This window comes from Apostichopus japonicus, chromosome 5, assembly GCF_037975245.1.
Source record: "Apostichopus japonicus isolate 1M-3 chromosome 5, ASM3797524v1, whole genome shotgun sequence".
In the NCBI taxonomy this organism is placed as follows: domain Eukaryota; kingdom Metazoa; phylum Echinodermata; class Holothuroidea; order Aspidochirotida; family Stichopodidae; genus Apostichopus; species Apostichopus japonicus.
Genome location: NC_092565.1, coordinates 4861882 through 4877144, shown reverse-complemented (window position 1 = coordinate 4877144; position 15263 = coordinate 4861882). Strand labels below are relative to the sequence as shown.

Genomic DNA, 15263 nt, shown 5'->3' with positions numbered 1-15263 from the left:
CATACTGTTAGGGCAACAGTCCACTGAAGATTAAACAAATGTTATACGTAGTCTGGTGCACAGTATAGCCATATAGGCACAGTAATTTGAGTATGTATTATTGCACTACTACTACTACCCACTACCTGTTTACACTGTTTTTGAGCTTTCCTTTCTACTGGGATAATGTTTTTTGTCTTTTGTTTAGCATAGTGTCCTCACTGACCTTATTTGGGGCCACTTCTTATGTCATTTACATTCTAAATACACACTCTGAGAAATATGTAAAAACAGTTGCTATCGGCGACCAAGGAATTAGAGTGATATTGGAACAGTTTTGGTATCACGTCAACAGACGGCAATAGATCGTCACCACCACCCCTAAGCCAAATCCAAAGATCTTGATAGTCTCGATTCACTTTGTTCCCAACTTACCTGTCTCTGCCTTACGATTGCATTTCTTTATCTATCTGGTTGGCATACTGATCACAGTATCTCACCACAATGAGACTGCATATAGGTTGACCTTAACGAGAAGCAGATAATCGGCTATAAAATTTTTATCATTTCCAGGGTTATAGATCTGGTTTCATGAGTTATTATTTCTCATAAATTAATCCATTTATGCCACCAGTTTGACCACTTTGACAAATAATGTTAAAAATTGAAATGTTGAAGTTCCTGTGATTTACATCTCTTCTGTCTTCACTCTATGACTGCAATTCTCTGTCTACTTGGTTATTCACACTGCACCCCCCCCTTGTGACACCCCCCATCATTTTCACATCACCATCATCATTCAAGGATTTCTATCATTATGCTTCAACTGACTTTTGATCTAACATACTCATCATGTTGAAGTTATTGGCCTTGGTTTACATTTTCCGGCACAAAGGCTATAAAAGGAGTTCTGATATCAGAAAAAAGCAGCCTACGTTAACACTTCCATAGTACTCTGTAGCTTTAGCGATGAAATAATGTAAAAAGACTGGCCTTCCGTTTCCCTGTACAGTATATTGCGAAACTGAACATTTTCAGTGAAGAAGCCAATGTCAATCATTTGCGGAAAGTTCACTGGATTCTTGTCTATTTCAAAGTCATTGTTTGGGCTGCCCATGTGGCATTCATGTGGATTTTATTACAAGGTACAGTGGTATTTGAAATTAGTAAGGAAAGCTTTCACAGTTAATGGAAAGTGTTGCTTAGGAATGGTCAGAACCTGAAGGATGCTAGCGTTAAAATCACGGGGCACTTTTTCCCCTTTACTCTTGAGGATGGTTAATGTCGAAGATTATATAAGGTTCTTACAACAGATGCCAAAATTGCAAGTTATATCATGTAGATAGGTAAAATGAAACACTAATATGTATGCATAATATTATTATATATCTGATATGGTGTTCTTGTTAGCTGTGTGTCCATGGATAAGACAATGGATTGATGGTGACCATGCATCTGTCGTAACTAGCATGGGGGTTGGGGTGGGGTGGCTCAACCGACCGGGTTGTTGAATCCTCTCAGAGAAGATGGCAATAGAGTCAAATAAACAACAGCTCTAAATCATCCTAGGAAATGTTAGTATCTTTAACTTGGCATTACCCAGAAATATGTAGTCTTTGTATTCATGCTTCTGTAAAAGTTAACAAAAGGTTTAAGGAGCGTAGGGGAAATGGGATGTGTAGTATACATAAACCACACCTCAGTATATTAAAGTAAGATGTTTCGTGCCGCCTCAAAACATCCCAGGTGCCGTCATCTTGTTGTCCTCTAAGCCCCCTCCTCCTCTCCCCTCCCCCATTCTCTCCCTTTGCCCCCCTCTCCCCCTTCCCCCCCAGATGAAAAACATGTTGAACCATTAGTATAGCACTGCATTTAGCTGAACCGTGTAATATAGAGCATCAAATTGTTAGACCTCAAAAGATGGCTGAGTTGTGCTAAAATGTGACCAATTTATGTAGGGTTTAGTTGCTAGATTGGAGTGCATATATATTTACGTTGAATGGAGACTAATAAGTATTTTTACAGTAACTCATAAATAACCAAGCCCCCAGGTCTTGGGATATGTTGCTGATTTCTTGTATACATGTATATATGTACATGTGTACATGTTAGATTTTGTTAATGTTGTTTTTAATATTCATTTAGTCTAGTGTAGGGCAGACATTGTAAGCCCCACATATTGTTCCAAGATTTCTATTTCTATTCTGCCTTCTAAATTCAATTTACCACAGAAGAATTTTGACAGTGAGTTGACAAATTTTTGTTGTTGATTCTTCAAAGCTTTGTCACCTGTACTGTAGTTCGACTTAACACTAAACACTAACACAATGCAACGACCAAAACCACAAAGGGGTTTCCAAAAACATGTCAGAAAGTTGTCAGAAAGTTGTTACCCAGAATATGCAAGTTTGCTATGAATCACTGGAAAGGCAAAATGTGTGTGATAGTACAAGATGAAGCAGAAAGGTTTGACGAAAAGTTCTTGTTATCATCCGTACAACATTCCTAATGTTAATTTGCAGGCTACAGGTATATGGTACTGAACATGAAATCCATTCATGTCCAAGGCCCCCATTTTAGATAAGCTGATTTCCGTTGGAAAATGTCTCTACTTTTTATTCCATATTGATCAAATTTCTTCATACCTTCCAAGTGTATGGTAAAGTTGCAATCCACTACAAGCACAATATATTTCAGTCAGCAGTTTATATAAACATGGCCCATGTACACTAGATATGTCCCATGCCCTATAGCTGCATTGGTAAAGCTCAGAGACTTTGGTACCAAAGACCAAATGTTAGTTTTGTTAACTATTCCATTTGTTGCTTTTACATTCCTTTACCAGTGAGACATTGTATTTTTACTATCCAAATTCCTTGTGGTTGTCAACTCCAATACTATTCATCTCCCTCCCCTACTCTACCCACCCCTCCCACCCCCTCCCATTCTGTACATAGCCACATTAGATAGTATGGGGAATATTTGGTTCTAAATTCAGATCCTACTTCCAGGAAGCCATTTCAATTGCTTTTGGATCTATTCATGTCGTACCTTCACAGGAATTCCATTGCATGAGCAAAATTTTACAAAATTGCCACTGATATTAATTATTCACCAGTATAAAAATAATTTCACGTATGATCATGTTTGCTTCATACGTGCTGTAGATATATCAACTCAACTGGAAAACCTATCGAAGAAGCCAGACAGCTAAAATCAGACAATTTTATTTTATTTTTGTTAATTAAACTAATCATGACTAGTCTAGTGATACTCTGGTGTCAGTAAACAGGAAAATATCATGTAACATAAACCGTGGGTGTGTTAACCACATCGTTGTCGCCCCGCCAGTTAAAACCATTATTTGTTATTGCTTTTAGAAACAGGTGTCCTTTAGCATGTTTCTGGGTGTGTCCTAAGGAAAGGTCGTGCAAGAATCTCGCTTAGCAAATATTGTGGAAAAACAAGGAAGTCCTTCAGATAAAAGAGTGGATAATCTAGCTAGTACGACTTCCCTTGCAGTAATATCTTATGGCTAATACTTGGTATAGGCTTTGCTATGGCAACCAGTTGGCGTTGATCCCCCCCCCCCTCCTCTCCCTCCGCCCATTCTTTTGTGTTTTGCACTAGTTTTATGAAATTTGAACTATTACAAACCACACCCTATAGTATGTACATATATATTTTATATGGCTAGTGATAGCCATGCAGTTCAGATTCATGTCTGTATAGGCATCTACTAAATAACTGATTTTCAATCGGGTTTCGATTTCTTTGTCTCTTACAAATACAGGGACATCTTGGTATGAATGCCAAGGGACTGCAGTTTTTTGAAGACTAAAGTTAATGTTTAAATGGATTGGTTGTTTGTGATGCTTTTAAGGAGATAAAAAAAAAAAAAAAATAGTATGGAAAGTTTTATGGAAAAATTTTGTCCATTGAAATTATATGCAGGGAAGTAAAATATTGACTAGATTGAAACGGCACTTAATTAAATGATCAGAGGACCAGACTTGTAGAGTGAGTACAAATAACTGGCATGAGTACAATCACACTCTAGCAAGCAGCATGAGTAGGAATGCAGAGTACCAGGCCCTGAGTACAAGCACTATATGTTCATTTTGTACTGAGTAGGAACACGATTTCAAAACCATTACTGCGAGTGCTGTACTTATGAGTACAAAATACATAATCGAGTACGGGTACCATGTTCTGACTCGAGTACTGACAGTCTGGATAGAGGACTTTGAATAATAACAATAATCCCAGTAAGGGTTGGAATGCACACGTTCAGTGTGATGTACAACGTAAGTTTGGCAGCCTTGCCTTGATATCCCTGCTATGTTTTGTCACAGTGTACAGTAGTATGGCAGTTGATTGTGTTAACCGCAGGAAATAGATATAAATGAATCATACTGATAGCATATTTATATAACTGTTTCTATGTTTTGATATAAAGAGACCTTGTATTCCCTGAGGAAGGATGACATGAATTGGAGTCAGTTTATTATCACTTTAGTTTTACTTTCGGTCTATATTAATTTCAGTGTTTTTTTTTTTGCTTCACTGCATGTTGTGACTTCCTGTTTGTATACACAGACTTGTGTCATATGGTGGCAATAAGTTATTTTCATTTCTTCAGTGCCTATGACTTCAGTTTAAATATTCAGCTTTAAAAATACAGAGAATTTATTGCTCAATTTTCGTGCAGCAGTTTTGATGACTCTGTAAGTTGTCTCGTATATGATACTACAAAAGGTTCCTGGGTGTAAAGATTAAACTGCCAAGCATCTTTGTAATTTTGTATAGCAATTTGCACTGCATTTTGCAATGGAATTTAATGGATAAATTATTATTCTGTGGGATTGCACATGGTAGAGCACATATGAATTGATTGCTAACACTGTACTTAACACTCTACACAAGGATGTATAAATGTTTCATTGAAGATATACTGACACAATTTGAGTAAAAACTGGTTCACATATATGGTAGGTCGAGTTGGCTACTTAATGTAGGTAGACCTTGTTGACAGAATATTAAGTGTGTGGATTATTAAATTGCTTGTAATATGTACTTGATTACTTGATGTGACCTAGTAGTTTGGGAGGAGGGTGGGGGGGGGGTGCTAGGGGAGGATGAGAAATGAAGGGTATCTAGAATAAATCAGCCGATACTAAGAATCAGGAATTTGGCTCTTGAAACAGAACTTTTCATCGAAGGGTAAGGTCATTCCAAAGGGTAGGGAGGAGGGGGTGGGAGAAGTGAGGATAGGCAGAGTATGGGAGGGGGGTGAGGGGCAATCATTCTTGCTCATGCTATTGTCAATAATCATCCTTTTGTTTTACTCTGTGTGCAATTTTTGTCAGGATTAACATCACTCCCCTCTTACTCATCTCATCTCCACATATACAGTAGAAGAGCTCTGAATTGATCTAAAATCACCTACTGATTATGTCTTATGGTTTGTCAAATACGAGTGTTTCAGTTAAAAGAATGCAGAGTGAGGCAAAAAGAAGCATCAATCCGATGGTATCAGAATTGCAATGTTTATGTCGCCGTGAATTAGTTTGAATTTTAAGGAAGAATCATAGAGTTATGAAGTATCATGCTAGAAGAAATACTTCAAAAATGTCAAAAGCGATCTTAAAAGTGGAATTTTTCAAACCTACTTAGCTACATACTTTGTTACATCCCCCACAAAATTTTTTGTATCATTTTAATTGTCCCCTGAATCTCAGTTATCGTATCTTTGTTATACTTATCATCAGGGTGGTACCGCCACGTTGTTGTTATGTGTATTAAAGGAGGGACGAGAAGGGGACATTATGTAACAGCTATTCCCCTTCCTGATTTTGCTTTGTTTTGTTGATTTCCTGTAATCCTCCCATCTAGTAGTAAGCCTCCAAATTCCTTGGTTTTCCTGTTTTATATTGCCTTTAAGTAACTGTCAGTACTCCTGTCTAGCTAGCTCTTGCGTGCAGGAGCCAAAATTATACGCAAACACAAGATGGTGGATACCGGAATGTAAACTTTTTCTCTTTTTCTTCATTTGCAGGATGGCACCTGAAGTAATAGTTTGTGAAACTTTCAAAGATAAGCCTTACAGCTACAAGGCCGACATCTGGTCTTTGGGTATCACCCTGATAGAGTTTGCCGAGATGGAACCACCATTCCACGATCTGAATCCGATGAGGGTACTGATCAAAATCCCCAAAGCAGATCCACCACGTTTGCAGCGTCCTTCCAAATGGTAAGTCATTTGGAACAGGAATCTCAAAGCCATTGAAAATCGATAAGTCACAAAGAGTTAACAAACCATTTTAAAAAATTTTATGATCTTTTCTTTTTTTTCTCTTCTAGCAAATTTCCTTAGAATCTATGGACCGTTTTCTTGAAATTTTAACTTAAGTTAATCTAGGTATAAACTGTTTTATTTTAGTTTATTTTAGTACTAAATTTCAGCCATCTGCATTTGGAAAAAAACTTTACAGAGCTGCTAAGAAAATTCCCGTAGGGGAGAAATAAAAAAGCAGGTTTGAAGCTGGCCTAGCTAGCTAGCTCATCAGTTGTTTTTCATTCTCAATTAGCCATGTTTAACTACCCTTTCAATTAATTATGCATGAAAGGAAAGAAGGCAGTGTGCAGCTGGTGACAAGTATTCGTATACAAGAATAATGTCGATCGAAACGTCAGGCCAACTTATTTTTACACATTCTCTTACACAGGCTCTCTAGTGGATAAGCAGTTTGCTAACAGTTTTATTTTATTTTTATTTTTATTAAGAATAATGTGTCTTAGTTGAAAAAGTTCGCCGAAGTAGCAAACGAGAGTACTTTTTCAGGGTTTGAATAGTCAAAGTTAGGAATGCGACATTGGTTGGGGATGGGGGTGGGGGTGGGGGATGATGGGGGAGGGATGTGGCCGAGATATTAGTAGTTGACATTAATTCTCATACTGTGGTCTAATAGGTTACAAATCCTTGGTTGCAGTTAATGCCGACCTTGCATATCAGTTGGCAGTGTTTAGTCAGTATCTTGCAACAGTTTAGCCTTTCTACAGTACGTTTTCTTTGGTTTCCTGGACAAAATCCTCTGTTCTGTACAGCAGAGGTAGAACTGGTACATGGCTCAACTTTACAGCCTTCCAAATCTATAAACATCCGCCTACGAACGGTGGTTTCTATCGATTACATATTTATGTGCAGTCCTGTGAGAAAACCAAATGTTTCAACTTTCAATTAAATCGGGACAGCGCTAGTGTTCTAGTATCGTGTTGCGACGAGTGTGACTTTCAAAATTATGACTGTCGTGTGGGATGGAAGTGTACTTCTCTGAATAAGTGACTTCAGTTGGGAAGCATCCAGACATAATTCTTTCTGATAATTTACTAATGCTCTCCCTTACCTGTCCCCACACAAAAATGTATATATGCACTTCCCATCGACGTAACCTAGAAAAATTTGGAATTTTTTTTTTATCCCGTTTGCACCCCTAATGACCCTCTTTCAGGTCATCAATGTATTCTTCTTCCTACTGAATCTTACCCATTGAGAAGTTAACTATTTATTTAACCATTGTAGTGAGCTGTTTGCATCCAGGAAGACCTCATTGTTTTTGTTCCCCCATGATATCATCTGTCAGTTTGCAACTTATCTCCTGACCAACTGTTTCTTTCACCTGAATCGAGCACTGACTAAGCATTCATTGTTTTGTTTTTAACCATGTTCTTGTACAATTCCTGTGTTTGTATGATACAAGGTTACTTGTAGCTAAACTGTTCCCATGTGATCTAGGTTATTTTATGTTAGTGAAGACTAGAAGTATCAGGCTTTACTTCCGAGTCTTGAATTCGTGGGCTGAGGTAATATGGAAGCAAATCTCATCTCAATCACTGGTAACAGAAAGACATGGCATGGTTGTTTTCCTATACATAATGGAGGTAGAGCAAAATCACTCTAGGTATTTGTCAAGACTCCCCCTCCCACTCCCCTCCCCCGCACCCTCCCCTCCTTGTCACCACTGAAAAGTTACACAACTGAAAAAGTTGCACAATTCTTTTGCGGAAACTTTTCGAGAACTTTCTAACTTTCGTCCATATTGCATCATCTTCCAAAATCGGACTGGTTGTCATAGTAACTCATGTGATAACAAGCCTAATGACCTCATAGGCATTGGTTGTTTTTAGTATAGGACTGGCACCCTGTGGCTAAGGCTAAAATGGAAATGACATCACACAGTGGGAAACTGTTGTAGATGTTTGGAGTTAAAGAGAGAAAGAGACAACTTGTTGGCCTTCAAAGAAATATATTGCTGAATAAGAATTTTTGGCTCAATTTTTTTGCAAAACTTTTTATTACTTCTTTAGAAAAGAGTTCCCCTTTTCCAAAAATACAAATTGTAAGAAACTTTGGTGGATTGGTCATGGTGTCTTGATTTTGATATGCATGCACAGTAGTCACCCTGGTGATGCTGTGAATCTACAAGTTTGGTAACTGGATTTCGGAATGAGAGCGGAATTGATCAAATATAAACCTGTCTGCAGCGTCATTTAATTTAACAGGGTGTACTGAATCGTGACATGATGGTATTTACCTCGTTTCATCGCTTACCTGTCTCCAGGAAGAGGGCGGTGTACATATTTATTAGGTTACACCTGCAAAACCTGTGCAATATTCAAGGTTCTATAGGGAACTCCAGGTGTGGTCTATAGGAAATGTAGTGCATTTTTAGTGTACTCTACAGGTATGTAGGTGTTATATACTAATATATAATTATCTGTACATTGAACATGTGAAGGCAAAAAGATTGGACATAATTGTGTGTTTTCAGTAGGTACGGTGTACATCTGTAAACCTGAGCAACATATGTGTATGTATTATTGGATATTCTAATCTTCAACATTATTTCTAGAGGTTGTCCACTGAGGATTAAGGATACTAGGGTCCACTAAAATAATGATCATGTTATATTCATGACTGATGTTTACAAAGCTTGTCAACTGATCTGAGAAGATTCTTAGTGGAGTAAAATAGAAGTATCCCTGACATACAGAGTTGTCAGAACAATTTAAGCAGCATATTTATACCAAAATCACTGATTCATGCCCTCCATGTACAAGTTTCCTTCCAATGTCATCAATTTTCTCCGAAGAGGAAAAGTTGATTAAGTTGTGAGGGGGGAAACTTGGTATACTTTCTTAAAGGCGTCTCGGGTCGGAGATTGAAGATGTAAGGAAACATTGTCATCACCGGTTAGATCTACTGTATGTTACTTTGTCGTGGGGTATCTTCAGAATTGACCACAAAATTTTAGATTTAGGACTCGTCCAATAAGGAATTTGGGGATACACTAGGTTGCAAATATCGTGATCAGATTTTATTTTTTAAAAAACCAGGGTCCCATAAATAGCCTGCAACAGCTGCAGCCCTCATTATAGGAAAGTCCATGTTAGACTGGCTTCAGATTGTATTTGAGGCATTAATATGCTCATGGCTGGTAGTAAAAACAAGCATTTTTAATGTTTTTATGCCCTTACTGGAGGCAAGAGGAACCTTTGCGATTAGTTATGGCATGTGTGTCTGCATGTGTATGATGTTTGTGTTTGTGGGGAGATACCTGGTGTGTAAACTCCCTAAGTTTCAAGGTTTGTGGTAGATTAGCTTTGTACTACTTGGTATCACATGGATTCAACTTAGTAGGTTGGAGTTCAACAGAGATCAAATTCTAGAAACTTTAAAAGTTATGCCATAACTTTAATGTCAGCAAAGGCCTGTAAAGCATCGATGAACTTCATACTTGGATCCACATTTATAGTGAGTAGGCGTAAAGTTTGCTTAAATTTGGGTTCAGTTTCTATGCAGAGCAGCCTTATTCAGTTTTATATCCTAGCTTTTCTTTGAACTTATGACCCTCCTAGTTAACACCTTAATGTCTGCACAAAGGTAGTAAACCATGGTGTGAAAATAGCATCCTATGTAGAGTAATTCAAGAACTAATAATGATATTAATGTGGTCTCAAACAGTTATTTTACGGTTAACATTCAGTGTTTGTCTCATAAACTTACCTCTTTACTCTGTTGAAACGTGTCAATTTATAAGTTTATAAATCTGTTCGTTTCATCATTAAATTTGATACTGCAATATGCTGGAAATTTGAACTTTTGAATAGTTACTTCAACGGTATTAGTACATGTATATGTTTTGTTGATGTGGAGAATGGTAGGGGGAGAGGGGGGAGGGGGCAGGGACAAGGGTTACTTGGGGATCATTGACACAGTTGGCCAGGGGGTGGGGGTGGGTGGGTAAGGGAAGTCTGATTGAATCTGAATGTGTTTGGGGCAAGAAAAAGTAAATTATAAATAAAATAATCAATTGTGACATTTTGTATGTACTGTACAGGCAAACCTAAACAGGCGTTGGGTCACATATTAAGTTAGTAGCACTTTTTTTGTCACTTGAAAGTATGTACTTAAAATTCTTACTCCTCCAAAGCTATCAAAGCTTTTTGTGTGTATTACAAACAGCAACAAATGAACAGGAAATATCTGAAAACTGTTTTCGAAAAGGTTAGAAACAAATACAGGAAGGTTAACGATTAGTCAGAATGGGTGAGTGATAGTCAGAAAGGCTCAGTTTTTAACATGTTGATTAGGTTCAGTGATTTGTAAAAATTTGACTTTTACCAACGCTTGAAAGCAAACAAAGTGAACTATGACGCACTTGCAGAATTACAGAACAATATGAACCGTTTGACGTACAGCGCCAGAGGCCAACAAATTGTAGGAACCTAGGGGGGAAAAAACCTGCAGAACAATAAGGCCCTTGTATTCATAATAGTCGAACATAATTACTGCTTTTTTTTCACTTGTATAAGCAATTCAACCATTTTTGCAAAGCAGGTTGCTTTGCGATAACGAATAAATTATACCCTGGTATCTTGAGGTTTGCAAATGACCAGATATTACATCGTATGCAGTCTTGATGGGACAATAAAAGGGGCTCACTTCGTACCGTGCGGTATGAATGGTGTTTTTTCATGCCAATTATTCTGGATAAGTTTATATAGGAAGGCGTGAATAGTAGAGTATATATGAATGCGGCTAACTATAAGCACCAGCAAAGCTTGTGGAAAGTTCTGTTCTTAAAAAAACAAACAATTGAATGTCAAAATTCATCCCTGTCATGATCCATCCATCCCTCATTCTCCCACCCCTTCAGTAATTTTTGATACTTTTTGTTAAAATCTGGTCAAATATGATCAAGAAGAAAGAAAAGACATGAACAGCATGAGAAAAGTATTAAAAAAACCAAGGACTAAAAAACCAGGCATTTCTGTCAGAGGTGAAATCTAATTATAGAGCATATCTGCAAAAAAAAGAGGAGGCCAAATTAACCACAATATCAGTGACTCCTCAATTTACATATGTAATTTATCTGTTTCATAGTTTTGATAATATTCCTGAGTTTGTGTTCCATGACAACAACAAATATGTAATCAAAGATAATGACAACCTTCTCCTGCAATCTTATTCTTTTCACTGATAGAGAATGTTTGGAGCTGCTCAGTATGGGATGTACCAGGGTTTATTTTCAGCTGTTACTGTACCATACGTACTGTACCTATTTTTGACATACTGGCTGCAGATGGTGTAGGACGTCTGGCAGCACAGAACTACACCGGGTTTCTTCCTGGTTGGGGTCTTGCTACTCCTTTAAAACCCAGCATGTGACATATTTTCATTTTTGAGGTTTCGCTTCAAAGTATATGTTAAAACTCCCAATAAGGGTTAACTTTCCATTAGATTAATCGGAACTAATATGCCACCCTAACCCTCCCCGAAGTTGAATGCATTACAACACTGGATACCTGCAGGCAAATTGTGGAATGATCATATCATATAGTCGGCCGTAGCAAAAAATGAGCGGGAATCTTCCTGATTTTCTGGACATCTCGGATTGGTGTAAATGTCCCTAAAAGCCGGACAGACTTTATTTCACATTCAAACCTTTGTCAAAAGTACTTGGATCTTGTAAAGGGGAAAAATGGCAAGTCTCTTAGGGTGGAAGAGGACCTTGGAAATAACTTCCTCGAAAACCGAATTGAGAAGTGACTGCAACACCCCAGGATGCGAAGAGAAAAGGATACATGTGGAGGTGGAGACGTTAGGGAGGAAGATCATATCAGAGGATATGTGTGAATGCTGTACGCTATTGCTAGAGCTTGTTAGGTAAGGCTGGAACCGATGAAAGGATCTAAAAACAGGTTGTCAAAGCAGCTTACTGAGTTTGGGTTTTTTTCATCAAGTTTGTGATGCTATTTTAAACTAAAATCTTTGTATCAATAGAGCTCATTAGCATCAGCTATAGCCAAATGACCAGAGTTTGGTCCTGATCAAGTTTTTGATGCTATTTTATGCCAAACTCTTTGTATCACAAGAACTTATAAGCACGACTATAGCCAAGATTTATTTGAAAACCTAGGAAACAAAAAGTCCCTAATTTGGTTTAAAATGTTCATGTACTGTAGGTTTTAAACTGTGCTAGCTATACCCACTTTGAAAGTGTTGAGACTACGCAAAAATTGAGGTTTCCGTCAAGTTCTCGTAATTACATACCCATTAACCTTTCATTTGGTGGGAAAACTCAAGACGATTGTCTTGATAGTGTGATTGACGAATTAATTCATACTGCCCCCAAGAAATACTGATTTGGGTAGTCCGCCGCCCCCCCTCATAGCAACAGAATCTGCAGTATTGAATTGCGTTGGATTTGACATTGCTCTGATACTTGTATTATGTTTATTTATACTGTAGTCGTTTTACAGTCTGTTGTCTACCGAACTGAAATGTTTTTGTTATCATCAATTAAACAGGAAACAAGTGTAATATACATATTACACTGTATGAGTACTACAAGTACGTTGGTAAGGAAGTAAACTGAAGACATTATGCTTCTATGACTCATGCTTTTGATTATACAAAGCAAAGAGTTAAGAATGTTTATTTCTGGCATGTATGTGCTCTGCAGTGTAGGTACAGTACTACAGTATGTCAACGATGACTCTATGTAATGATGCATATGTAATGTCTCTTTGTATTGTAGATGTAGTTATTCAGCAATACTAATAGCAAGCTTGTGCAAGGCCCCCCTGTTACTCTCCATTGGTACAGTAGATGCAATGCCATCAGAACTAGCAGATTAAAGGTCATTTATTATGAAATAGCTTCCGAAATCTGCTGGAAATGCCCCCCCCCCCCATAAAAAAACAGTGAGAGTTTCCTGGGTGCAATACTGCAGGTCTGCAAAAATGGAAAGTTTATATTTATTGCATGGTAGATTTGTGAGGAAGAGAAAGAGAACGATGACCAGAAAGTGGGCTACGGGAGGGAGGGAAGGAGGGAGGGGGGGGGAACAATTGTGCTCTGAAGTAGAGGGAGAAGTGCATAAGTTGATTGGAGACAGGTAAGTATCATTGCTCTTGAAATATCAAAAAACTAACTTTTGGTGGTGTTTTCACTTCCTCTTTTGCAACTGTAGTTGGAGAAAAGAATACATACTGTTTGGAATGGTCAGTGCTTTTCTTTCACTAACTAGAGGGTTTAACTTACTGTAGCAATGATTGTTATTTTTAATGCTGGATTTTCCTCCGTTCTGATCTATTTTTCCTTACTTTTTTTTTTTTGAAGCTGCTCTCTTGTAACATCATTCAGATGTTCAGGTATCGTATTGAATGTAACCTTAGACTTAATTCACCGGTGGTAAATTTTCCATTTTTTATCTCATTTCAGGTTTTGTCTTTTATTTTATATTTATTTATAGATTTAATTAATTTTGTGGAGGTAGTTGAGGTAGTCACATCCAATTCATTGTTTATCATAACTTTGGTTGTTTTTCCATGGTGCGATATTTTAGGTTTGTACTTTATTTGGTTGTAGGGTTAGCCAGTTCTTGGAGGGGGTTATATTGGCTTGGTATTGCCATTGGATCATACATGGTTCACTCTGGACCAAAACAAAGCACCCTTGTAAATGCCACCTTTTTTTGAGACACCAGTTCTTGGAGGGGGTTAGATCGGCTTGTTATTGGTAGTGGATCATACATAGAGTCACTAAGGACCAAACAAATTACCCTTGTAAATGCTACTTTTTGGGATCTGCTCCATTATGGTCAGGTGGTAATACACTACATGAAAGTCTTTCTCTTAACAATATAACCAGCCCCATGTCCTCTCATTCACTCCTCTCAATCAAAAACAAGTTTAGAAAGAGTGATACAGTTTGGGTTGGAACAGGACTGAACCCTTTTCTTCACAAAGGAAGACAAGTCCCTGTGCTTTCCAGAGGGAGGAAGATTTGTTCAAGGATTTTCTTGACTTAAAACGCTTCATTTTATTAAAATACCAAAATATGAGGAGAAACTAAAAGGAGGGTTGTAATCTTGATTTGAAGAACATACTTCAAATTTTAGGGTTGGGGGTTGGTGGGTGGGGGCCGGTAGGGGGGGTGGTTGCTAGAAAAGGGGTTCAGAAGAATTCAGGTTATGGTTGAATATGGCTTTATACACATGGTTACGTAGATGATGTGTTGGCATGATTAGAGTAAGACTGTACATATCCACTTGAATGATGTTCTGACAAAAAAAAAAAAAAAAAGAACAAGGAGGAAGTTATTAATTTCATAGAAAATGAATTTAATTACTTATTTTCTCTTACAGTTAGGTTTATACAGGTTTCCGACTACTTTGGAACAGACCACATGTAAAGCAGTAATTTAACGCCACTGATTTTGCAAGTTTCTGTTTGATTACAGGTCCAAGCAGTTCAGTGATTTTATTGCCAAATGCCTGGATAAAAATGTAGAGACAAGGCCAACTGCTCAAGAACTTTTGAGGGTGAGAAACAATCCTGATTTTCCCGTATTGAAAATTTTCCGGGAAAAACAAAGACATTTCAGAGGGGCTCGGAGCCACCTTCCGAATGTCTGTCCATGAAAACTAAATTTATGAAAAGGAGTTAGGCAGTCTTTGCATCTCTTACTATTTGGGTAGACTATCATTTACTTCTGTCCCAGCTCTTACCTGTCTCTGCAGATATGCACTCTAATCTATCCATGAGAGGGTCATCGAGACGGGTGGGGGGGGGGTGTGGCAACAGGGAGGGTTCAAGAATGTTTTTTATAAGCTGGATAGATTGGATTGCATATGTGTAGGAGACAGACAAGTATCATGGCTGGAAAATATGAATACTAGTAATTCAGGGTTTCTATAGAAATATATATCTTAGAA

The 15263-nt window shown here is 37.8% G+C and overlaps 1 protein-coding gene across 6 annotated transcripts in view; it reads left to right on the top strand.

The window, feature by feature from the left end:
* The window catches only part of LOC139967381 (serine/threonine-protein kinase 10-like), a 51352-nt gene that overhangs the window by 17558 nt on the left and 18531 nt on the right, over positions 1 to 15263 (top strand). For 5 of the 6 annotated variants that reach the window (XM_071971103.1, XM_071971104.1, XM_071971102.1 and 2 more), the window contains exons 6-7: positions 6038 to 6232; positions 14789 to 14870. In XM_071971103.1, the coding sequence (XP_071827204.1) occupies positions 6038 to 6232; positions 14789 to 14870 (277 nt within the window). Of the gene's footprint in view, positions 1 to 6037; positions 6233 to 11911; positions 12209 to 14788; positions 14871 to 15263 lie in introns of those variants that run through there. The other variant, XM_071971106.1, reaches the window with a different exon arrangement.